The sequence below is a fragment of the Saccostrea cucullata genome, unplaced genomic scaffold (assembly GCF_032062105.1).
Source record: "Saccostrea cucullata isolate Sc308-1 unplaced genomic scaffold, CSIRO_AGI_Scuc_v1 ctg620, whole genome shotgun sequence".
NCBI lineage: Eukaryota > Metazoa > Mollusca > Bivalvia > Ostreida > Ostreidae > Saccostrea > Saccostrea cuccullata.
The window spans coordinates 132,547-157,120 of NW_026926633.1; the positions used below are offsets into that span (position 1 = coordinate 132,547).

General features: G+C 33.2%; 3 protein-coding genes and 1 long non-coding RNA gene across 4 annotated transcripts in view; 1 reads left to right on the forward strand and 3 right to left on the reverse strand.

The window, feature by feature from the left end:
• The window catches only part of LOC134272276 (solute carrier family 13 member 2-like), a 77,706-nt gene that overhangs the window by 23,484 nt on the left and 29,648 nt on the right, over positions 1–24,574 (forward strand). The gene's annotated exons all lie outside the window — the stretch shown is intronic.
• LOC134272272 (uncharacterized) lies at positions 8,335–10,783 on the reverse strand. The gene is made up of 5 exons (XM_062754518.1): positions 10,529–10,783; positions 10,205–10,435; positions 9,820–10,108; positions 9,461–9,699; positions 8,335–9,363 (listed from the first exon to the last, which is right to left on the reverse strand). Exons 1-5 carry the CDS (start codon positions 10,588–10,590, stop codon positions 8,793–8,795), a joined length of 1,392 nt encoding a protein of 463 aa, XP_062610502.1. The 5' UTR covers positions 10,591–10,783; the 3' UTR covers positions 8,335–8,792.
• Positions 14,083–18,207, reverse strand: LOC134272273 (angiotensin-converting enzyme-like). Its single transcript, XM_062754519.1, has 8 exons — positions 17,978–18,207; positions 17,560–17,769; positions 17,059–17,332; positions 16,594–16,829; positions 15,454–15,598; positions 14,965–15,063; positions 14,608–14,730; positions 14,083–14,284 (listed from the first exon to the last, which is right to left on the reverse strand). The coding sequence occupies exons 1-8, from the start codon at positions 18,204–18,206 to the stop codon at positions 14,092–14,094; spliced, it is 1,509 nt and encodes a 502-aa protein (XP_062610503.1). The 5' UTR covers position 18,207; the 3' UTR covers positions 14,083–14,091.
• On the reverse strand, positions 20,996–22,444 carry LOC134272274 (uncharacterized). Its single transcript, XR_009993160.1, has 2 exons — positions 22,323–22,444; positions 20,996–21,125 (listed from the first exon to the last, which is right to left on the reverse strand). It is a non-coding gene; the product is annotated as an uncharacterized LOC134272274 (long non-coding RNA).

Here is a 24,574-nt window from a genome sequence, read left to right on the forward strand (position 1 = left end):
CATTCCTGCAACTTGGAAACATCTTGAAGACCAAAGGAATTAAATACAACATGAACCCAAATTAAGCTTTTTAACAACAATGTTTAACACCAACGTTAAGATTGCTCTTCTCTTTGGTTCCCAGACATGGAGGATGACCGTTGCCACAGCAAACAGGATCCAGACATTCGTCAACTTTTGTCCGAGACATCCTCCAGATTAGATGACTCGACAAAATAAGCAACATCAATTTGTGGCAAAGAACAACCAAGCCCCGTTAGAAGCAGAAATAATGCAGAGAAGGTGGAGGTGGATAGGGCATACTCTACGCAAGCCACACAATAACATCAAAAGGCAAGTCCTATCCTGGAACCCCCAAGGAAAACGTATGAGAGGGAGGTCAAAGAACACCTGGCGGAGAGATTTGGAGGCAGGCTTCAAAAGAATGAGGAAGAACTGGAAGGCGGTACATGTAGAAAGTCTATGCCCCAAACGGGGTAGCAGGCATAAGTAATCTTGCGGCTCACAGTTAAGCCTTTCTGGTACTTCAATATGGTGTCCACTCTTGAGCCTGAAAGTGAAGTGACTGTTTACGTTTATCAATGCACGTATCGATCCTTCATCCAATGATTCATGCTTGTCGTCGGACAAAGTCCGTTCTTTTAGAGATCCAACCAGCTTTCTACTGCACTGTCTTGTTTTTCTGTCTTAAACGAACATCAAGATGAAATTGAAGTCAAGCCCAAATGTATACAAAATTTTAATCGGTAAATTTAAATAGCACTGGTACTGAAAATTCTTTACAAAAAGGTACATGTATAAACTTCATAACCAGTTATTGGCAAATGACTCTAAACATGCACAATGTTATAAACATTTGTTTAGTCATTGGAGAAATGTGGCCATATAATCTTAATTGTGTGTCAATTTAGTAGGCCAAAATGAATGACATATTGGCAGGCAGTATGAAAAGAGTACGATGGTCTTATTCCAAGCCTCCGAATTACAAAATAAATGCGGTTTCTCATTCGACTTCTAAGAACAAAAAATACTGGCATGAGTGTCAATACTAATGAAGTCGATTATGTTTATATCAAACGCCCATTAATGAAAAAAGTCTTTAAATATTAGCAAGATATTACAATGGGCATGAGACCATCAAACAGTGCGACACTGTAGGAGTTGATTAATCGTTGAAGGCAAAGAAATAAAATCAATATAGAGAAGGGGATTCTCAGGCATTTTAAAGTATTTGAGACCACGGTTTATCGAAAGATTTAATGGTCTAAAAAATATATTACAGGAATACATTTGATCTGATACATCTAAAACAAAGGAAGTAATAGGAATGACATGCAGCGGAAAAATTATTCAAAAGTGTACATAGAATGCAAGTTTTCAATTAGATAAATAGCATAATTGATTGATCGCTGTGTTAGCTTTCATGTTGTTAAGACTTTTATTGCTTGTTGGGTGATTCCTTACTGCATTTCGACGAATGTTGTTAATTACAACTTGCCTTTCATAGCATTATATTAAAGCACCAGTGAGTTACAGTGGAATGAAATATTTATGTTATACGTGCTATTTACTTCCTTCGAAGCACACCAAAACCAATGTTATATATGTGACTCGGTTAAATTGATATTAACACTTTTCATGTTCTGTATATTTCTTCGGAAACTTATAACTCATTATCCATGTTATTAAGGATGAAAGCATTTATTATTGTCTTCAAAACATTAAGAGAAATTTGACAATTTGCTGTTGTTTCTTAATGCATTTCACAAACTCTGCTGTGTCATCAATCGAAACTCTTGCATGCTTTCTAATTTAGAAGCTTTTGCAATGTATGAAAAACTCCACAAGAAAGTTGTTTATTGAGACAAATCCACAATTTACGACTTTTTAGGCAATTGTTATCATTTGCCCATGGAATAATATAAATTGATACAATGTAATGTAAAAACCTGGTAAAATCGGAAGCTTTTCTGAAGTTCAAGTTTTTCCTATTTGTAGTTCAAGAAATATATAGGAGTAGTACTATAACAAGGAAAAATTAAGATTTTTTTTATTAACACCAGTCTGTACATGTGCATATAATCGGATTATGAGTTGCAGATTTTACGATTATATATTCCTGGCTTGTTTATAAACAGAAAGACATGTCAGTACCATTACTTTTCTATAAAATTATTCTGTATGGTTACGATGTTTTTTTTTCCAATACACCGGTGTAGCGTTACAAAGGGATGACTGTCGTGCTCACTCACATTAGGGAACTATTTGACTGTTTAATTAATTTGTGTAATAGAATACAAATTAAAATTAAATCGTAGTGATGGTTTAAATTATACCTGTCCCAGAAGGTTTTCATGAACAGAATGCTTCGTCAAAATATGATGCAATCAGCTATGTTTTATTTTTAATTTATCAAACGTTGGCATTCAATATCAAAATCATGCATTAAACTAGTTAAACATAAATGCAAACATGTATATCAAATTAAGGCATGCAATTTAATCACAAAAAATAAACCAAATTCTTCTTAGAATAAAAATGCTGACAAAGGTTCATTATAACATCTCTTCTCATAATTAAGTTTTGGGAAATTGACTTCTTAGATACTAGCTCTTATCAAAATTAACTAAAAATGATTTTTCTTAGGTTAATGTACCTTAGAAATAGATGAAGTTCGGGTAAAGTACTCGATTTGTTCTAATGGAATCTTTAAAGAGTAGTATTCTTTGTAGTAATATAATAGTATTAAATATATAATGGAAATTTCAATCATCAAATCATTAGATAGCATATATATATATATATAGTTTTCAGTAAGCCCAAATTAACAAGAGTTATTTCCCGTTGGCCGCCATATTGGAGGTCAACATGCTCATATTCCTTCATTATTCAATCAACTTAATTTTTGATTGTGTGGTAGAAAGCATTGTTTTCCTATACATATACATATATACATTTGTTAGAGCCTTCTATTTTTAATGATTTTTATTCCATAAAAATTTCCCCACAAATATTTCTGCTACACTCTCTTAAATTTGATAAGACAAAGAGAAAAAAAATTACCAGACTGACCACCAAGATGGCGGCCTGGCCAAGGGAAATGATTCGGAAAGAAAATGCGTCATATTAAAACTATCTACTATAAATAACAAATTTTTAAGGTCTTTGCAACATGACTTTCTGTCATTGGTCATTTCCAAAATTATTTTGTTAAAACATTCTGACTGTACACACAAATACTCTGAAGTTGATATTCAGAAGATGCTTAATAACTTCTTATCAACAATGTCTATGTGGTCTTTAGAGACCAGGTTTTCCAACAATCTTTCGAAATTCCAATGGGTAAAAATCGCGCCCCGTTAATAGCAGACCATTTTTGTATCCATATGAAGCAGAATGTATTCAAAATATTATGCTCACACAGTACCTGAGATAAAGAAAACACTTGTGCATTTCAGCTCAACATTTAGATATATCAACAATTAACGTATAATCAATGAACAATAGTTATTTTCATTTATATGTCGACATAGTGAGTTTAAATGAAAAGATACCACGGAGTGTAAAAAATCTATTTCATATTTGGATATTTTAGTAGAAAAAGACAATAATCATATGGTTAAATAACAAAAGAGCTTTATGATTCAATGTAAACGTGATTATTTATATTTTCGAATTGTACCCAGAATGTATATCCTGTGAATGTCCGTTACCTATCAGTCATATTCGTTTGGTACCAACCAATATTTCTAGATCTCCTACTCGAAGTAGACTTTTTTACAAAATGCAAACGATGCATGAATTTTTTGCAGATATCAATGTTTATTCAATTGTAGAATCTTTACATGAAATTGATTTTTACTGCACATTTTCATTTTAAAATGGTAGACTGGACTAATAATTTCGTCTAATATATTTGTAATGTTAACATATTTTTTGGATTTTGAATGCGTAGGATGGAACGTTAAGTGGTGCCCTTTGTCAGGGATAGCAATCTTCATGGCATGTAAAAGTTCGTTTCTCTGATTTTCTAAAAAGATAAAGCTCACTCGGGTCCTCAAGAAACCAAAATTTCACAAATGGTCATTTTCACTTAATTTGATGGCCGAAATAAGGCTGAAGTATTTCCTGACTCTCCGTTAAACAATGATAATCAATCAATCGGCAATTTCCCTTACTCATGTACCAATACACTCTTATCACATACATACCATGCATACGGAGTTCATATATCTCTCAGTTAATTCGACAGGCAAGCGCATATGCTTTATGTTAACTTTGAACGATTATCAAACGAGCTAGCCTAAGGGTTTTGATAAAAAAAAAGTTGACAGGAATTACAACAGTCTTTCATTTCATTTCATTTCATTTCATTTTGCAAGTTTAATAGTCGATACAAATGACCTTGACAACAAATACAAACTTTCATGAAGTCAATGTTAACTGGCGTTTTCAATACTTAATGTTAGGCTTATTGACATATTGCATCGTCTAGGAATTTTCCTGTTATTTCTCTATCATAACAAGGAGCACACGGCGGTTGTGACCGCACGACAGGGGATGATCACTCCTCTATGACACCTGATTCAACCTCTGATGTTTTTTAAAGGTCCATGTTTGCTCTGCTCTTGATTTGTATTATGTGATTGGGATTTTGATCAAGAGCTTAACAAGAGGCCCATGGGCCACATCGCTCACCTGAGAAGCTTTGACCATTCTGTTCTTTACCAGATTTCACTCTTGTTATACATAATGCATCCCCACCCTACCCCAATGATCATAATTTAGACATTTTGAAATCCACACTACCCCATGATCCTTCCATGGGCACATATGTTTCAGCTTTTTTGGCCCAGTGGTTCCTGAGAAGAAGATTTTCAAAGATTTTTCCTATATATTTCTATGTAAAACTTTGATTCCCTATAATGGCCCCGCCCTTCCCCGGGGGTCATGATTCCTACAATTTAGAATTTACACTACCCCAGGATGCTTCCACATAAGTTTCAGCTTTTCTGGCCCAGTGGTTCTTGAGAAGAAGATTTTCAAAGATTTTTCCTATATATTTCTATATAAAACTTTGATTCCCCATTGTGGCCCCACCCATCCCCCGGGGGTCATTATTTGAACAATTTAGAATCTACATTATACCAGGATGCTTCCACATAAGTTTCAGCTTTTCTGGCCCAGTGGTTCTTGAGAAGAAGATTTTCAAAGATTTTTCCTATATATTTCTATGTAAAACTTTGATTCCCCATTGTGGCCCCGCCCTTACCCCGGGGGTCATGATTTGAACAATTTAGAATCTACACAATACCAGGATGCTTCCATATACGTTTCAGCTTTTCTGGCCCAGTGGTTCTTGAGAAGAAGATTTTCAAAGATTTTTCCTATATATTTCTATATAAAACTTTGATTCCCCATTGTGGCCCCGGCCTTCCCCTGGGGGTCATGATTTGAACAATTTAGAATTTACACTACCCCAGGATGCTTCCACATAAGTTTCAGCTTTACTGGCCCAGTGGTTCTTGAGAAGAAGATTTTTTAATGACCCCACCCTATTTTTGTCTTTTCTTGATTATCTCCCCTTGCGAGGGGATATGTCCCTTCATTTTAACAATTTAAATTCCCCTTTACCCAAGGATGCTTTTTACCAAGTTTGGTCAAAATTGGCCCAGTGGTTCTTGAGAAGAAGTCGAAAATGTGAAAAGTTTACAGACGGACAGACGGACGGACGACGGACAAAATGTGATCAGAAAAGCTTAGTTGAGCCTTCGGCTCAGGTGAGCTAAAAAATGTTCGTTATCTACCTTTGTTCCATTTAACACACAACTTTCCATTAATAATACCCTTTTGGTTATGTCATGTTGCCAGGCAGAAATAATTAAAGGCAAGCAAAAATATTTGAAGAAAAAATGTCTGTGAATGATTTTAATTATTGTTTAAAATCTAACATTTTGTACATTGAGGTGCAAGCATATTTCAATCCACGTTGCAGCATGTATAAAAATTAGAAATAATTCTGGGCAGGAACATCTGTCAGTGTGAATTTTTTTTCAAAAATATTTTTTTATTTATTTATGTTTTGTAGAATTTGTTTTTCAATTTGTATGAAACATAAAGAAGAAGAAAATAAGAAGGCAAAACTGAAAATAAATGAGAATTGGGTGTATGTGATAAAGCAGTGCCTGGCCCACAATGGGGCTCAACAATGGCAGCATCAACCTCCCGCCTCGCGGATCGTGGCATTCTGTATTTACAGAAAAATATACCACTCTAGGAAAATGTTATTAGTAGTTCTGTGACTATTCCACAAGTTTTAACGCATTTGAATGGCAAGCAAACAAGTCAGAATGACTTTAAATATTAATATATTCCACAGAGATGAAGATGCACGTCTTTGTAAACAAAGAAACCTCAAAGCACTCACCATCACGTGACCTCGAAGCAATCTCATTGGTTCCCTCAGTACTGTTGATTTGGTAAAATTATTGTTTAAAATCTAACATTTTGTACATTGAAGTGCAAGCATATTTCAATCCACGTTGCAGCATGTATAAAAATTAGGAATAATTTTGGGCAGGAACATCTGTCAGTGTGAATTTTTTTTTCAAAAACATTTTTTTTATTTATTTATGTTTTGTATAATTTGTTTTTCAATTTGTATGAAACATAAAGAAGAAGAAAATAAGAAGGCAATACTGAAAATAAATGGGTGACGTCAATTAATTTTGGTTCAGTCAAAATTGACAACATCTACACATTTTCCCTCTATCATGTCCCATAAAGGGATAAAGAAAGAGCATGATTATTTGAGTCAATGAGATCATTAAATGTACAAAAAGAAATTATTTAGAGAAAACAGCTATGGATAATGAACATTAACGCCAGAGCTCGTGTTTCAACACAATGCATAACATCAAAATGCCAAACAGGGCACAAAGATTTAATCAGTGGATCGTCAAATGACGTAAATAGTTCAGAATTCCCAAATACATGTACAGCTGTAGTACCAAAATATAAAACTCGGATAGCCAGAAAGCTCTCTTGTTTTGTATTTTGTGGAATACAGTGGACCTTCAGATATCCGGACGCCAGATATCCGGATGCTTCAGTATCCGGACGATTTTTCATCGGAACGGAATTTTTTTATGTTATTTTGTCATGTTTAACTGGTAAATCAGATATCCGGACATTTCACTTATCCGGACAAATTTAGTAAGAACCAAGGTGTCCGGATAAATGAGGCTCCACTGTACACATGTATTTATAAATATTTCCATTTCTAATTTTTTTCTCTGTGATAACTGTTTGAAAGTTTGGGGAATTTATTTCTAGATATAATTCTGCCGGAACGTAAATTAGGCAGGTCGATAGGTCAGCAGCTAAGGAGGCCTAATACGCATGCAAATTTCGTGCGCATCTGTCTCTGTGTCTGACGCTAAGGAGGCCAAATATGCATGTAAATCTCGTGCGGCTGCCTTTGTGTTTGACGTCAGTGTGCGAGGACTATTGAAATTGGCATGGAAGTCCTCGTGTAATTTAAATCTATTAGTCTACATTTTTAATGTCTAAGTCTACAATTTTATTTCACAATGAAATGGAAATATAAGGAATCACTGTCTAGTTTTGAGAGTATGCCAGGGACATCAACAATAGTAGGAAACATGGGATAATTTTAGCATAACGGGCTTCGCCCGTTATGCAAATTATCCCATGTTTCCCACTATTGTTGATGCCCTGGCATACTCCCAAATCTAGACAGTGATTTCTTAAATAGCTTTTATGCCTTTTTTCTCAACCTATACTCTGAAGTAATATAACAATTCCAAAAAAGTGCGTGAGTTCGCTTTTAAAATCGACCGTAAAAAATTTCAACTTAAGATTGATGCTCGTCGATTGGACAGTTACATGTAATGTAACACAAACAACAAATTTTGAAGAAAAAAATATATTAAAAGAAATCTGTATACTCTGACAAGACAATCCATTCGTTGAATTTCATGGAAAATGTCTTCAGAAAGTAATATCTCTTATCAGTGAAATATTACACCTTAATATATCCATAACCACACTTAGGAAAAGAATAATCATACTGATTTTGCAGCCCCCCCCCCCCCCCACACACACACACATGCCAACTTTTGAAAATTCCCATGGGGGATTTTGCGCGTGACGACAATTTTCAAAGCTTTAAATTCGCGACATTTTGTCGTGAACCTGAATCTAATTGTGTTTTCACTGATATCTATATCATTATTTATTATACATAATACATGTTCCTCATTTGAACATTTTTCTTCTGATTTCTTTCATATCATTCAATGCACCTACCAACATAAGTCTGAATCTGATTCAGCAACCAAAACAATGTATAGTTTCAACAATTTAATAACAAATTTAAGAAAAATACAGTGGCACATGAAACATGAAAACAATATTGCATTGTTAAAATCTGGTTACTAAAATAGCTACTATTATAATTCAAGCAAATAAAATGTTACAAACTAAAAGAACATCATGTACATGTAGTTATTACTAGTACCTTGTACAGTTTCAACAATTTAATAACAAATTTAAGAAAAATACAGTGGCACATGATGCATAATGAAAACAATATTGCATTGTTAAAATCTGGTTACTAAAATAGCTACTATTATAATTCAAATAAATAAAATGTTACAAACTAAAAGAACATCATGTAGTTATTACTATTAAAATTCAGGTAAGAATAGGTAAAACAGAAGTTTCAATCACAGTCAAGATACAAACAATAAAACACTTATCAATCACCACTAAGAAACACAGTCTTTGTTATAAGACAAGCAGGCCTTTTTTGCTGACTGGAGCAATTCTTTGGAAGGTTTCACAAGATTACAATGCTGAATGTTGTTAACTTTGGTGGTAAGCAGAGCACAGATGGTTTTGTTATCCAAATTAGCACGGGTCTCTGTCTGTATTTTCTTCACCATTGAAAATACTCTCTCACATTCAGCATTGGAGTTGGGCACAGTAAGCATGGCTTTCACTACTTTCCCCATAAGTGGGAACCTTGGAGTGTTGGTAATGTTATTTCTCATTTCTAGGATCCTACCCCAGTAGAAATCTGTTCTGTTGTCTTCATGGGAACATGGAAGGTCAGTATCAGGAATTGTTTGATAGTCCATGAATTCCTCTTCTAGCTCTTGCCACTGATCCTGGGGTACCAGAGAAGGGAATCTCTCTGCTATCACAGTTAGGGCAGATGGGGGTAAATCCCCTCTGTTAGATGGATTCAGGAAGGCAAGGTTGGATACTACAACATCTTTGAATGGAAACTTGGCCAACATCTTTGACGTTACTGCATGGTAGAACTTTCTTATTGACCTAAAAATAATTTTTAAAAGTCATCAGTCAACAGCAAAAATATCAAATGACAAATAAATGGGCATGCAGTAACAAGTAATAAACAATATATACATACAGGAAAAATCTATGAAGTGATGATGGCGGAATTTCATCTGCATGGTCCACCATGTAGGCTCTTGTTGTAACTCCAACTGCTATGATGTTGTCATTCAGCTGATGGTTCCGGTCTTCAAATGGCACAGTTGTGAGGTCTTCAGTGGACTGGATGATCATGGCCCTTACAAACTTCCCTAGGAACTTCCTTAGCAGAGTCACCATCTCCTCCTTCAAGTATCCAATCTTGGCTTCATCTGCCTGAAAAAGGACAACAATGTTTTTAATCAATGGGCATTTTTTTTAAATTTAATTCATATGTAATTTTTTATTTACTATACTTATATAATACTTTCATACATTTTTATTATAAAATTTTACCTGGAAAATGGTGTTGAACTCATTGAGTGGATGCAGTATGAAACTTAAGAAGCTGAAATACATGTACATCTCATGGTCGTTTAGGTAAGCTGCACACCGCTTCACACGCCCTGGTTTTTCAACATCATCGTGGGAGCTGAAGTAACTCTTCAGGGCAGGCCAATGGTGAAGAAAACGACCAACACACTTCTCTAAGCTCAGCCACCGTGTACTGGAATGCTTTAGTATTTTCAAAGGCTCAATGTCAGTGAATTCCATGAATTCCTTATACTTTTCTTTTCTGTTGGAACTAGGAAAAAAATGGAATTGTGATAAGTACCATAAAAGATATTTAGTTTATTAAAGTGAAGCAATATCATTATTATTTCATATTAAAATAAAATACCTGTGATAGAAGTGAAAATAAACCTCAACAAGGAGATCTTCAACTGGCAGAGCAAGGGCCTTTACTCCAGCTACAGTGCATAGGTTGGCCAGATGACAAACACAACCAAAATCGAACACGGATGGAGCCTTCTCCTTGATCCTGGTAACTACGGAGTTATGCTTCCCTGTCATGACACTGCAGTTATCCGACATGAATGATATAAGGTTGGACCAAGGAATCTCATTGTCACTACAATTATAAAGATTATAAATAATATATATTATAAATTATAAAACATTATATTAACAAATTAACAAATTATGATTTAATATTGAAACGTACACAAAAACCTGCTGTATGTGATCAAAAATGTTGGTGGCACTCCCAATATTACACACAGGCATGGCGAGGAACCTTGTCTGGGACTGGTCAGTAAAATATCTGACAAGGATGGCTAAGCTCTTGTCGCAATTCCTGTCATTGCTCTCATCGACTGACAACGAAAAAGGGCTGGTCTGCAGTTGCTGGACAACTTCCTGGTGTAGCTTTGGCGCCAGTGATTGCTTGACTATCTGGGTGGTTTTCGTCCTCCCGCATGAGAATGCCCCCCCCCCCCCCCCCCAAAAAAAATAAAATATTTAAATGTTGAATCCATGTTAAAAATACTTGATTATACTTTTTTGTAAACTTTCAATAATTGTTTACGGCAAGAGCAAATCGCTCGATGATCATACATGTTATCTTTGGCCAGTACATTGTAATCCAAAAGTTGCTGATTCAATGTGTGCCTTGTCCTTAGTTAAGAAACTTTTCTTCGTTGCCTCAGAAAACTCAGCTGTAACGGTTTGTGCTGGAGGTGTCCAATCCAGGGGAATTTTATTATTCCCCACTTGAAACTATATACATAGGTAATATGGGTTCCATGGACGACTAAGCATTCTCTATCAAACTTTGAAGTTAGTTTAAAAACACGTTACTTTGAAAATTCAGAGGCATTTTGGTGAGCATTTTCAATTAGTCAATGCTTGGTTTTCAGAACCTTAGGATCGGAGTACCTTAATGAAATAAAACATTAGAGACTATAACCCGATTTACTAAAGTACATACATCTAACGAAGTTAAAGATATCTGGCATACCACATGAGTAATAATCAAAAAAGTACTTTTCTTGATCACAAATGGATTCAATACTTATAACTCGTTACTCCAACGTTAAAAAAGTAAAATATATATAGAAACCGACTTCCAGAGAAGATAATCATCCTGAATCCATAAAATACCGTTGTACTCTGCTTTCCGATTGTCACAGGAAATTAATTCGAAGAAATGACATGATATTTAATACAAAGAATACGAACAACATAGAACTAAATCTTTATTGTTTTAGAATGAAGTTCAGCCAAAGGTTGACATGTACATCACCTTTCAAAGACCCGGTTCGACATATTATAGTACTGTTAGACTTTAATTAGACACACAAGGATCAGAGGTAGGGTACTCTCTACTTAGAATTACTAATAATGATATGGGAAATTCAATTCATGTCCGTATAAGCAAAAAACTTGTTAATATTATCAGGCGATATTACTGGAAAATAACTTTAATTATAATCGAGCATACTTTACTTTAGGTCACCATAAGCGAATTCAAACGAAAATATAACCATAACTGTACTGTCCGCCACATGCGCTTCATGTTTTTAACCTTTCTTTTCATGAATGAAAATATCCCCCTATATTATAATAATTATTGAGGATATTTTTATTTATGAAAAGAAAGGTTAAAAACGTCAAACGCCTTTGCTGTCCGCAGATATTTAGCAGTTAGCTTAAAAATCTTAATGTACAAGTAACAACAAAATTATAATCAAAAGTCTATTTGTGCATTCAACATACATGTGCATACCGGTAATTTTTCGACCATCAGAACAACTACATGCATGATTAAATAAATGCAAACTGAATTGTGGGTAAGAAGACAAAAATGATTCGCAAACTTTTTGATCACCCTTCTTATAATTATTACATCATTTAAACCACAGGTCGCGAAAATTTTTTCTTACTTTATACTTATAAATAAATTCAAACCCGCCTCTCCATATTTATATGTACTCTGGTGTCACAACAGATAAGATAAATAATCAATATTTTATTTTCGCAAAAGATGTTACATGTACCTGTATATTCAGCCCCTAGAATATTGAATAAAACGTGTTCGGTGTCCCACCACCAAGGTTGTTCCTTTTTTTTAAAAAATAAATATACTTTAATTTCTAGTGCGAACAAACGAAATTTATAAATGCATGGATAGAGTCACTTGCAGCTGTAAATTTCAATGTATTCAAAACAAAATTTATTTTTTCTTAAATATCCTCTCAAATCGTATTAATATCTTCAAAAGCTAAAAATCAGTCTTCAGTGTTGTAACCATAGTTGAAATAGGATGCCTTAAAGATCAATTAGAATAAAATTATGCACAAAACTTATATGTTTATTAAGTTTACATGTAAAGATTTATAAAATTGAAAGATGATACATGTAGCATTCCTATCGGATTTCTTTTTCATTCTCAATTCTATCAAAAGAGGTTCATACCATTCAAGAGACTAGTTTATACAGAATACATAGTAAATCATCATGTTTCAAAAAAAAAAAAAAAAAAAAAAAAAAAAAAAAACCTAGAGGCACTGTGCATGAGCAATGAGCTCACTAAATGATACCCCCCTATCTGAATATAATGGCAGTGTCCATGTTTTGCTATGGAAAACCCAAATTCTGTGTCCGATCAAAAAGTAAAATAGGAGGTGCACAATGGCAATTCATGTATGGTAATAAAGATTCTGTGAAAGTTTCATCAAATTTCATTCAGTGGTATGAGAGGAGTTGCGGATAAGAGATGGGTACCCCAAAGCGTAACAGACGGACGTACAAACAGACAGACAGACATAACGATTACTATATACCCTCCCGCTTTTCAAGCGGGGCTATAAAAAATTTATTCATCGCATAAAAAAAACAGGCAAAGAGCGGCAACTCCTAGATACAAACGATTTATTTTCCGTTGAATAATCGTGTTCGGTTATCCTTTTATCACATGTTTCACCCCTTTTTACAACAGATAAGCTTATACATTGTTTCATACAAACGGTTGCGAAGTGTTAAAATGTGATTATTATAAAAACTCCCACATAGTTTGATATATATATAATGTCAACTTTACATGTATCAAACTCTATCTGATCGCCAAGACTCGGGAGAAAAAAACTTGCAAGTAGGATAAAAATTATATCCAACCACAGACCACGCAAGATTCTAAAATTTTAGTGTTTGATTTTAACGCTTTCTAAGGACATACAAACATTAAACTCACCATTATATATTTAGTGACTCTTCCAATGTATATATACAACAGCAGATCTAGTCTGTTGCTCACTGTTCTGGAAAACCTGGGAGCTACAGTGCCACCCTGCACACAAACGTGTACGGCTTCTTGATTATTTCTCTGGATGTCCATTTCTTTTTTTTTCAGACCAGCTAGATACAGAGTTCCTCATGAAGATAATAATTATTGTTACTTGTAGGTTATATAATTTCGGTGCTTCACTTCTAATAATATTACCACAGGTACATGTACTTGAGGACAGGAACTCTACCCCCCCCCCCCCCCCAATATTCAACACCTGGGCTTGTTTGACATTTCCTCGCAAATATTATCAATTTAATAATATCTTATTTATCTTGCAAACCATTGGAAAATCGTGACAATACGAAAAATCATTCCATACAAAAAATATCTCAACAGGCCACGATGTTGAAAATTAGGGGGGTGGGGGTGTCCTGTCTACAATTAACTACCTGTAAATATTACCAAAAATAAAAAGTTAAAAGCGAAATGAGTTGTTTTCTTTATTTTTTAGTCTCCTGTTTCCAATTTATATTTGCTTTTGCCCAACCCACTTCTCCTTTATTTTCTTTCTTTAGAAAATCCAATAAAGGCTGAAAATATTTTTTGAAAGGTTCTGTGTCCATTTTAGTTTTCCCCGTCATCTGTTGCAGAGCCTCTTTCCAATGCTTGCTGCCACCAAGTTTCAACATATTCCTTAATTAAAACGGGAAAATGATTTTTTTTTTTAAAGTAAAAATATGTAGGAACAAATATAAATTTTCATCAGTTGTGTACTGTTTTACCATGCATTATCATATTAAACTAAGTTTGATAGTCAAATCCGGATGCTTTATTCTGTTTAAATGTGAAGTTCAAAAATAAAGAAAACAGCGGAATGAAAAAGAGATGGTTGTTTTTTGTTTTAAAAAAACATTCAGCTTTTATTTTCAGCTTTTAAAAAACAATATAATTTTGCGCCTCCTTCTTCATACTTAATTTCTGTATCTTTGGATAAAGTGAAATTATGTGAAACTTACAAAAGTTTGAGTCCGGCCTCTTTGGATCGGTAGAAATCACACGTATAAAGTGGTCCTTGATGACCGCTAGCGTTACACATGGCCTCGTAAAATTGGAATTGCAAGATGAAACTGGTAAAATATCTGTAATGTAGTATATGTATGAATTACTTTTGTTGAATGTTTTAATTTTAGGAACTTTAAAGTTGATTCTCAAATGCACAAACGTAAAAGGGTGCAGAGAAATGTTAAAAAGAAATGAAAATAACAGTTACTGCACTTTATTTAATTTTTTTATGGAAATGTTTTGAAAAAATCAGAATGTGAAAATCTGAATTTGAGTTCCTGAACTTTATTATAAGACTAAGGTATATTTACACGATGTACTGTGAATTAGCTGCAACATGGAACTTTGCCCCGGGATCAAAGTCTGTATTAGTTCTTGGGATAGGGGAGGTCACTCCTTGGTACTCCAACCTATAAATTTTTTTACAAAGGTTGTCTAAACATTTAAAGTACATGTATTTCTTTATAAATCGATTTTTTCAAATAAATATAATATTTGATATCAAATCATTACTATTTTTATACTCATATGTATATTTTAAAATTAATTTTGAAATCACAAATTTTCAATTAATTTTCGTTGTTTTTAGAATTCATGTCCACCACGAAATGTAAAATGTAACATACGTAACTACTGAGCAATTCTTTAATCACAAATTTAAATCCCCACGAACCAAGAGTTTTTACTAAAACCACGAAAATATGTGATTTTACAGTAGTTCATTTTCTGTTTAATTACACTCTGTTTAAATTCACTTTTTCTGTAAAACGTGTAATGAATCTTATTTCTAAAAGAAGTACCTCATTTTCCACCATTCTTCATTATATTTGTCGGGCGTGACTTCTCCACTGAATACGCGCCATCTCCACTTATCCACCAAATAACCAAAGGGGAGAAACGCTAGCTTTAACAAGGCCTGTCTCATCAGATAGTTTATGTCAGATTCTGAAATGTAGATACAATCGAAAATAACTTGTAAATTGACTAAATTCCTTTCATTGAATCAAATGACTTGTAAAATGTATTTAAACAATATTTACAAATTATAAAAATATAACTTGAAAATAAGTTTTACTAAAAAAAATGCGCAGATCTTTTCCAGTTAAAGAGAAATGGAAAATCAATTACTCTTCCTTCTTTTTTTTCAATTAGTGATTTTTTCAAATTGAAATAGACAAGAAACTAGATGAATACGTAATATCGCGAGTACCTATGCAGTTATCTAACTTACATGTACTACCGCTCTTTTTGTGGGGGAGTCGAGACGCTCTAGATTTCCGGGGCACATGACATTGTTTACAGTCGAACAATTTTATGCCGAAAAAACAATTTATTGTCAAGGTTTAAACTCAAAATAGTAGATTGTCAAATAAGGAAAAATTACAATTATTTTTTCAGCTTTAAAATGTGACGATTTTCAATGAAAATTCAATGAGAAGAGTCCGCTTAGCAAAAAATATAGTTTAAAAATGTAACATTTTAGGATTAGCTCCTCTCAAAAATTGATAAGGCTGGTTCAGCGATAAGCAAGGTATGCCACAAGGAATTTTTACTTATCTGACCTCATAAATTCTACAATGATCAATCTTGCATTGTATTCAATAGCACATTTGCCCTCATTAAACAGACGTGTCCTACATGTACCTCCATCGCGAAAGGGCTCTGCTAAGTTAAGTAATCGCGATATCAAGTATCATTGCTTCACAAAGAAGCAATAACTAAGACAAATAAATCAAATTTTACAAATTGACGTCTTCCAATATTGATAACATGTAAATTAATTACGCAATTAACAATTACGGGGGTTGAAACTCTCAAGAAACATGTTCGTGAATATTTGGAATATTATGAGGTTTTATATTATTTTTTCACTTGAAAATGAAACTTTAAATATCGTTACAGGATTCGTACGCGTGCACGAATGCAAATTTATAACTTACTCATTTTATCTTCATCAGAAACAGAATTTTCTTCAAGTAAACCAAGTGTCTGAAGATGTTTGCGCGTACGCACTGACAGGGCGATCGTGTCTCCGATGGCTTCATGGAATCCGCCATTAGCTCCCGATCTGTACACTGCAGGCTGATCCCGATATGCCATAAAATACTCTATATGACCCATCTCGTGGTGTATGGTTTGAAAATAAGTCATTTTAACTTCTGTGCACATCTTTATTCTATGAGAGAAAAAAAATAACATTTGCTATCCTTGGTTTTGAAATTATATAACAAATATAAAAGATTACATCTGAATGATCTCTTTGTTTAAATGTGCGCAAGAAGCTAGCTTTCCAACATTATTAATAGCAAGGGAAAAGTGATATTTTTAACAGAACAATGTTGACAAGTTCCTTGCTTTCAAATAAAAAAAATATATCAATATATACGTAATATGTTATTATTCACCTAAAGGTATCATTGTTGTAGAAATCATAAGCGGAGGCGTGGCATTGCACTTCCCGGTCTTTTTCTTTAGGACGGACTAGCATGGAGCGTTTCCAAAAATCAGGCACCATTTTATACAGTCCTATAGACGTATAAAACTCCTCTGCTATCCGGAACATGTTGCCAACATTGTAACCCTTTTCTACCATTTTCTTATCGAATTCCGGTTCCTTGACTTCCGGATATGGTTGCACAATGTCAAAGATGTTATCCCATTCTTGTGCCCACATATTTCCTTAAAATTCAAAAACATAATTATCTTCCTTCAGTTAAATGCAAGTAATAATATCATCCTTTTACATGTTAAAATTATGTTTCTTTTTACATTTAACTGCATTAAATTTTCATAGATTTGTGTGTCGTTGTTAGCTGAATCATATTTTTCCTACAGAAAAAAGATTTGCCTTTGCTTTTTATAAATTTATGCTAATGAACATTATAATTACATGTACATACATATACCTAATAGGTGCGCAGGAATACTTCCATCATTAGGAAAGTCGTAGTTGGGATGATGCTGAGCGTAGTAATTTTTCAACTTCCGGCGGACATAACTATGCAGCTGAACGTACAAAGGCTTGATCTCCTGCCACAAACCTTCAACTATTTCTACAAGCTCGGGTGTGTCAAAAAATTCTTTCTGGCGCCAAGCTTCTCCTAAGTTCTCAAACCCTATTAGAATTAATAGCGTTATAACATAAAACATGTACGGCATTCAATTGATTGATTGAATGGTTTATTTATTTATTCATTTATTTAGAGAGAGAGAAAGCGAGAGAGAGAAGAGAGGTGTATTTTTTAAAGTGATGACTGCTTTCCATAGATGAAAAGTTAACTTATTTCATAAATAAATAAAATCAAACTGATAAAGCAATTGTACCGTGTTCTAATGCGCCTGTATTTTGTAGTTCAACCCACTCTGTGTAAAGATTAGCCATTTTCTTTCCGGTAGCATCTCGCCATTTCACCCATAATTCGGATAAAACTGCAGGATCCCGCGATGAATCGAAGATATTGGTTATACCTGGCTCTAGTTGGAGAGTAGTTTCATTGAAAACTACGGTCCCTTTTCCGTAGATTTCTTCTAATTTGGTTTGAATGTTATTCATTTTCCTATATGGTTAAAAGATTTTATTTAAAAATATATTCTGTATGCACGGGATATAAATATTTGCTAAAACAAACTGAAAAATGTTAAGCCCTACTGGTAATATTCTAAAAGACGATTAAAATGATGACTTAAACTACTATGGTATAACGATCATCATTGTTTTAAAAACTCTAGTGAGAAAATTCATTGGATTGCCTAAAATAATTTCTTTAAAAAGTTGTCTCTCTTATCACAGGGATATTTCACCTTAAGTGTGAAGAATATGGTAAAACTATTTTATTTTTAAAATAATATAATACATTCATTTAAACATAATTTTTGAATATTTATATATTAAGTTGGACTTGTTTTCCAAAAACGTTAATACAACTATATTTTAAAGGAGATGCAGATAAACTTGTGTCTATCATATGAATCTTTTGCATTTTTAAAACTGACTGTCAAACCTGAGGATGCTTCCATATAAGTTTCAGCTTTCCTGGCACAGTGGTTCTTGGAAGAAGATCTTTTTTGGCACAGCTGTCAGAAGATAATTTTTTATCCAAATTTTGATAATTCCCAATTATCTCCCCTTGAATGAGGGCATGGCCCTTCATTTGAATCTTTAATTTCACCCAAGGATGCTTTGTCCACACATTTGGTTGAAATTGGCCATGATTCTTCAGAAGAATTTTAAAGTTTACAGACGACATTTAACTGACATCGGACTACAGACAGAATGTGCAGTTTTAATTTCATTGTTACACTGCACACACAAAACACATAAAATTTACTTAAACTACTATGGTATAACTCATCATTGTTTTAAAAACTATGAGAAAATTCATTGGATTGCCTAAAATAATTTCTTTAAAAAGTTGTCTCTCAACAATATACAGTGTGAAGAACATTGAGAGATAATATAATGCATTCATTTATACATAATTTTTTAAATATTTATATATATTGAGTTGACTTCAGTGATAGACTTGTTCTCCAAAACGTTATTACAACTATATTTCAAAAGAGATGCAGATAAACTTGTGTCTATCATATGAATCTTATGCATTTTTGAAAATTCATTGGATTGCCTAAAATAATTTCTTTACAAAGTTGTCTCTCTTTTCACAGGAATATTTCACCTTAAGTCTGAAGAACATTGTTAAACTATTTTATTTTTAAAATAATATAATGCATTCATTTATACATATTTTTTGAATATTTATATATAAAGAAGCCCGTTGGTGCCAAAAGAAAATTTAAAGCCGCAATTATATATGTTAAATATTGTATTGATTTTAGAACTTATAAACATATATATCTGGTGGCCGTAATTTGGCGGCCGCCACATAATTTATATGGCGTCCGCCAGATAAATATGTTTTAACGTGTGATTTCAGAGGTGGATACAGTGTAAAAATTACAATCAAACTTGTAAGAGATTTATTATGAACCAAAACTGAATATCATTAAAATTGTTGAATATATTACAAATATTGATTTAACAGTTTAATGTATTATTAAGAAGCCACATCAGGGGTCACGAACATAAATCATAGTTTTAGGTGGACCTTATACTTGTGATGTACCTTGAATTACAAGTAGATTTTGATAGTGTTCAGAATTCGTTTTTTATCATTAACTTTTTTAAAAACCTGTGTAATTCTGGTCATAGTCATATATAGGTGTATAAACAGTATAATGGTTAGAGCTACATACATGTATTTCCAAAACGTTATTACAACTATATTTCAAAAGAGATGGATAAACTTGTTTCATATTACATTTAACATACATGACGTACACGATATTCATTTTGTCGAGATAATATCCAGGGGTAACCACAATTTTAACCTTTTGACCGTGTCTTTTGAGTCTTACCTACATGTACTTTTGAGAAATTTTAACCTTGACCATGTACATTTTAAATACATGTAAATTCCTCGTGACAATGCCTTTTTCGACACTTTTTTTATTTGACCTTGTGGCCTTCGAGTTTGACCTATTTAAAAACAAGCTTTAATCTTTGGCATATTTTGAATTGTTGAAGCTTTGGTTTTATTTGTATTGCATGTTATAAAAACAAATAAGTTTCAAAAAATTTAATAACATGTCTTCATCTTAGAACTTTCCTCGTAAAAACCAAAATTTTCATAATGGTTGACCTGAACCTTTGAATATGACCTTATTTTGAAAAAAAACTTAACATGTACATGTAGATTTTAAATTGATGGTACTTTGGAAATCTTTCCGAAAAACACTTTGGTACCAATAAATTTGAAACTTTAACCTTGACTTTAGTGTTTGACCTACTTTTGAAAATCTTTAATCTTGGCCATAACCTTTTAACGTTTTGTGCTATGATATTCAAATAATGATATTATGAAAAATTCACGCTTTCAACATATCAATGTATTCAAATTATTACTCAAAACATATAATTATTAAAACATAACTTTAAATCAGAGGAGCAAGAAAATAATCTTGAAAAAATTGATAACATACACATTTAATATGAAAATCTTGAATACTGCCATACTTTAACGTGTTAGTTTAAGAACTTCACAATGTTTAAAGTATTTTTAACATGTAGATTTAGAGAGAAGGCATATATTATCAAGGAGATATAATAATATTGTGCGCCTTGAAGGTCATCTTTAACAGACGAGCAGGACAAACAGGTTGAATGAGTAAAAATTTGTCCATACCTTGTAATCAAATGAATTCTAACATTTTCTCACATGAAATCTATGGGTAGTAATAAAATCGACCAGATATTACTCCCTAATTGTTTTGTTTTAGCCTGACCTTGTCGCCGATGTAGAAGGAGTTGCTTCAAACGCTGCTGTTGATGACGATGTCTGGACTGGACATTGGTGCATAAAATGCAGATGACAAGAAAACACCAAATTACCCTCATCTCATTGTGAGACTCCGCCTGGAAAAAGTAATACTGTGTAAATATTATCTTTGCAAAGGACTACCTTTCACTATATAGATATGCTGTCATAATGATTACATCGATTACAAAAATAGTTGACATGTTCTTGCGAACTCGAGATCTCTAATCTACAAGCACAGGTACTTAACGTTTAATATTTTTCTTATTAAAAATAAATTCAACTAGAGGTACTAGTTAGTGAGCAATGAGCTAACTAAATGATACCCCCGCGTTCCATTTGAATATAATGGAAGTGTCCATGTTCTGCTATGGGAAACCCAAAACATGTGTCGGATCAAAAAGTAAAATACACTTTGGGCTACCCATCTCTTACCCGTAACTCCTCTCATACCACTGAATGAAATTTAATGAGACTTTCACAGAATTTTTATTACATATTGCAACTGTGCACCTCCTATTATACTTTTTGAACCAAAACATAATTTGGGTTTCACATGGCAAAACATGGACACTGCCATTATATTCATATGGGAGGCGGGGGTATCATTAAGTGAGCTCATTGCTTACAGTACCTCTAGTTTGATTCAGTGGTAAAGGAGGGGTTGCGGATAAGAGATGGGTACTCCAAAGCATAATACTAGTAGACGGACGTACAGACACCTAGACGAACAGCTAGACGGACGTACGGACATCCCGATCACCATATACCCTTCAGCTTTTCAAGCGGGGTATTAAAATAGGGGGCCGGGGGGCGGGGGTAAGGAGGAACAAGGGTAGGGAGAATGAATAAAATGAAGAAGTATGAAGTTTCAACAAGTTCAACAAAACACTGTACGTTCCTTTACCACTTACATGTAATATCTATCAAAACGTAAGGGAAAGAAACAATAACTACAATTCAGATGGTACGGATGCCCTTAATGAAAAGTATTATCAAAAATATTGCAGATTAGGATATGTAATGAAAAATACTCGTGTGTCTCTTTTGTTTGATGATGAAATAATTTACATTTCTTCGCAAGTTTGTGTGACCTAAAATTCAAATTAAATACATTCAATTCACATTTGATCATGAAATACAAATAGCAATCCTTTAAATTTTAAGCAACCACTATTTTGTTGGTTACCAGTCATTTATAAAATTGACAAGTGAAACAAATTTTAAACTGAAGTAATCTTTAAAATTTCCCTCTGATTTTTTTTCTTAAACTGGTGTAAGTTATTAAGAAAAACCCTTACCTTGTATTTTTTAGTCTTTAAGTTGGTGCCCTAGATTAGAGATAAGTATTGCCAATTTAAATTGATGCTCAAGTAACAAAGTAATAAGAGGATGTTTTAGTGTGTTTTTAATGTAACTGACGTGTCGTCTGCGGTTGTGTATACCGGATATACAGATTTGTTACTAAGAGTGCATCATATGCTACATGTATACATTTGAAATCGAGGAGGTCTGTGGTAGTATGCGCTCACCTGTATCTCTTTCCTTTTACAGGAGAAAATAAATAAAATAACTTGATGAATCGTGTATAGTTTATTTATTGGACTTAAATCTATTGTAATCATATTTTATTGAGAAGTAAAAATGTAGGTTAATGTTCTTTATTTAAAATAAATCCATACATGTATTTCTTTCGATCCCTATTTTGAATATAGAAAATAGGTACAGAAAACTTAAAGAGACCCATTTGAAACTAAATTAACTAAAATTAGATTAATTAAATCAACAGAATTTGGTCCATAGACATTTCATTTTTCATTGACATATATTCTCTTTGAGTTAATTCAAATAAAAAAAACCCCCATACATTATTTTATGGGCTTTGGAGCGCATTAAGTCGATCGTAAACCTGTGTCGTATTGTAATCTTTACCAAAGTGTATTTTTTACAATATGATATGGAGGACACCCTTCCCTTTCAAATAAGTATACCATGAATCCGTGTATACATATACATGCATCCCCCAATCAAAAGTTCGTATTGTACATACATGTATAAATGTAGTAGATTTCCCCCAATTGCAACATATTAGTGATTTTCTGTTACTATGACCCCCCCCCCCCTCCCCCAAATTCTATTAGACATTGTTTGGACTTTCAGCTCCTATATTCTTGTGAGCTAGATAAAAAAAAAACTGACGATCGAGATAAAATAATATACACTTTCCCGCAGCAGATGTGAAAGGTATCGATTTTTTGTCGTTTGAATATAAATTTATTAAACGTTTTTTCCCAATGAAAAACAGTGATAACACTATTTTATCATCTCTTTTGTGATTGTCTATATTTTTCCAATTTCTCTGGGCATACATTGTACTTTTTCTCATAAGCTTTTGCTTCTGAGAATGTAATAACGTTAAAAATTGTAAAACGGAGAGACATACATGTATACATATGTACAGTGTATAAATAAATGAAATGACCAAATAAAAAATAATAATGTCAAATAAATACATAATGATGACCCCTGGTCCATGATAAAAGATCACATACACGTGCATGATCTTCTCTTTTTGTGCAAATGAGCTAATTTTTCTTGTTTATAGAATAAATAAAAGTTTAATGAACGTATATAACTACGGATATCAACAATAACAAAGAAACTGCTAAGTACGTTAAATCTTTTCAACTCGCCATCAGCACTCTAGGGAAAATTTCATGAAGAAATCTTAAGAGGCTATTGTAAGTCAAGTTCATAGGAGACCTTGAATGTATACGTACTTGTACTTACTAACACACTGATTAAAGATTTCAGAATAGGCTGATAAGTTAATTGTGAACAAACCACTTTTCAGTCATTAGATGTAAATACTCGTCCCGGATTACTAGTATATTAAAAGCATCACAAAATGAGAGAGGGATCTGTTTTTTCTCTATGGGTACATACATTTGAAATGAAGTGGGAATCTGTTCAGTCACAACGAAATGAAATAAAATTTGTAAAAATTGAGGAATAACTTTTGCCACGTACCTGGATTTCTCATGTCCTGTTTATTATTTTTCTTCAGGTACAACGACTTGTATATTTACCTTATGACGTCTATCTATTCAATCTGTCCATTCAGGTGAATATTCACTGAAGCATGCAGATTTTTCAAAAGAGATTTAAACATCCCACCCCTCTCAAACATTCCTACAAAGTTATCGGACGTTAACACTTACGAATATACTTTTGAGAAAACAAGGGCTGTATATAATTGCGCAAAATTAGATATAAACGTTCATATGATCCATGTAAGTAACAATCTCCCAAAACAATTCATTTCAACGTACAGGAAAATGACGTCATAATGGAAATATCCGCCAAATTCAACGCATTAATTTTTATCAACATTATATCGCTAACTTTTAAAAACTCACTAAAATTTAGGTGTAAATTTAGTTAAAAATATACAAATTCATATATGCGTATGAAGTCCTAGGGTTGATACATGTATCGATCGATCTTTTACTTCTCTATTGCATAAAAAAGTTATTTGGTCCATGTT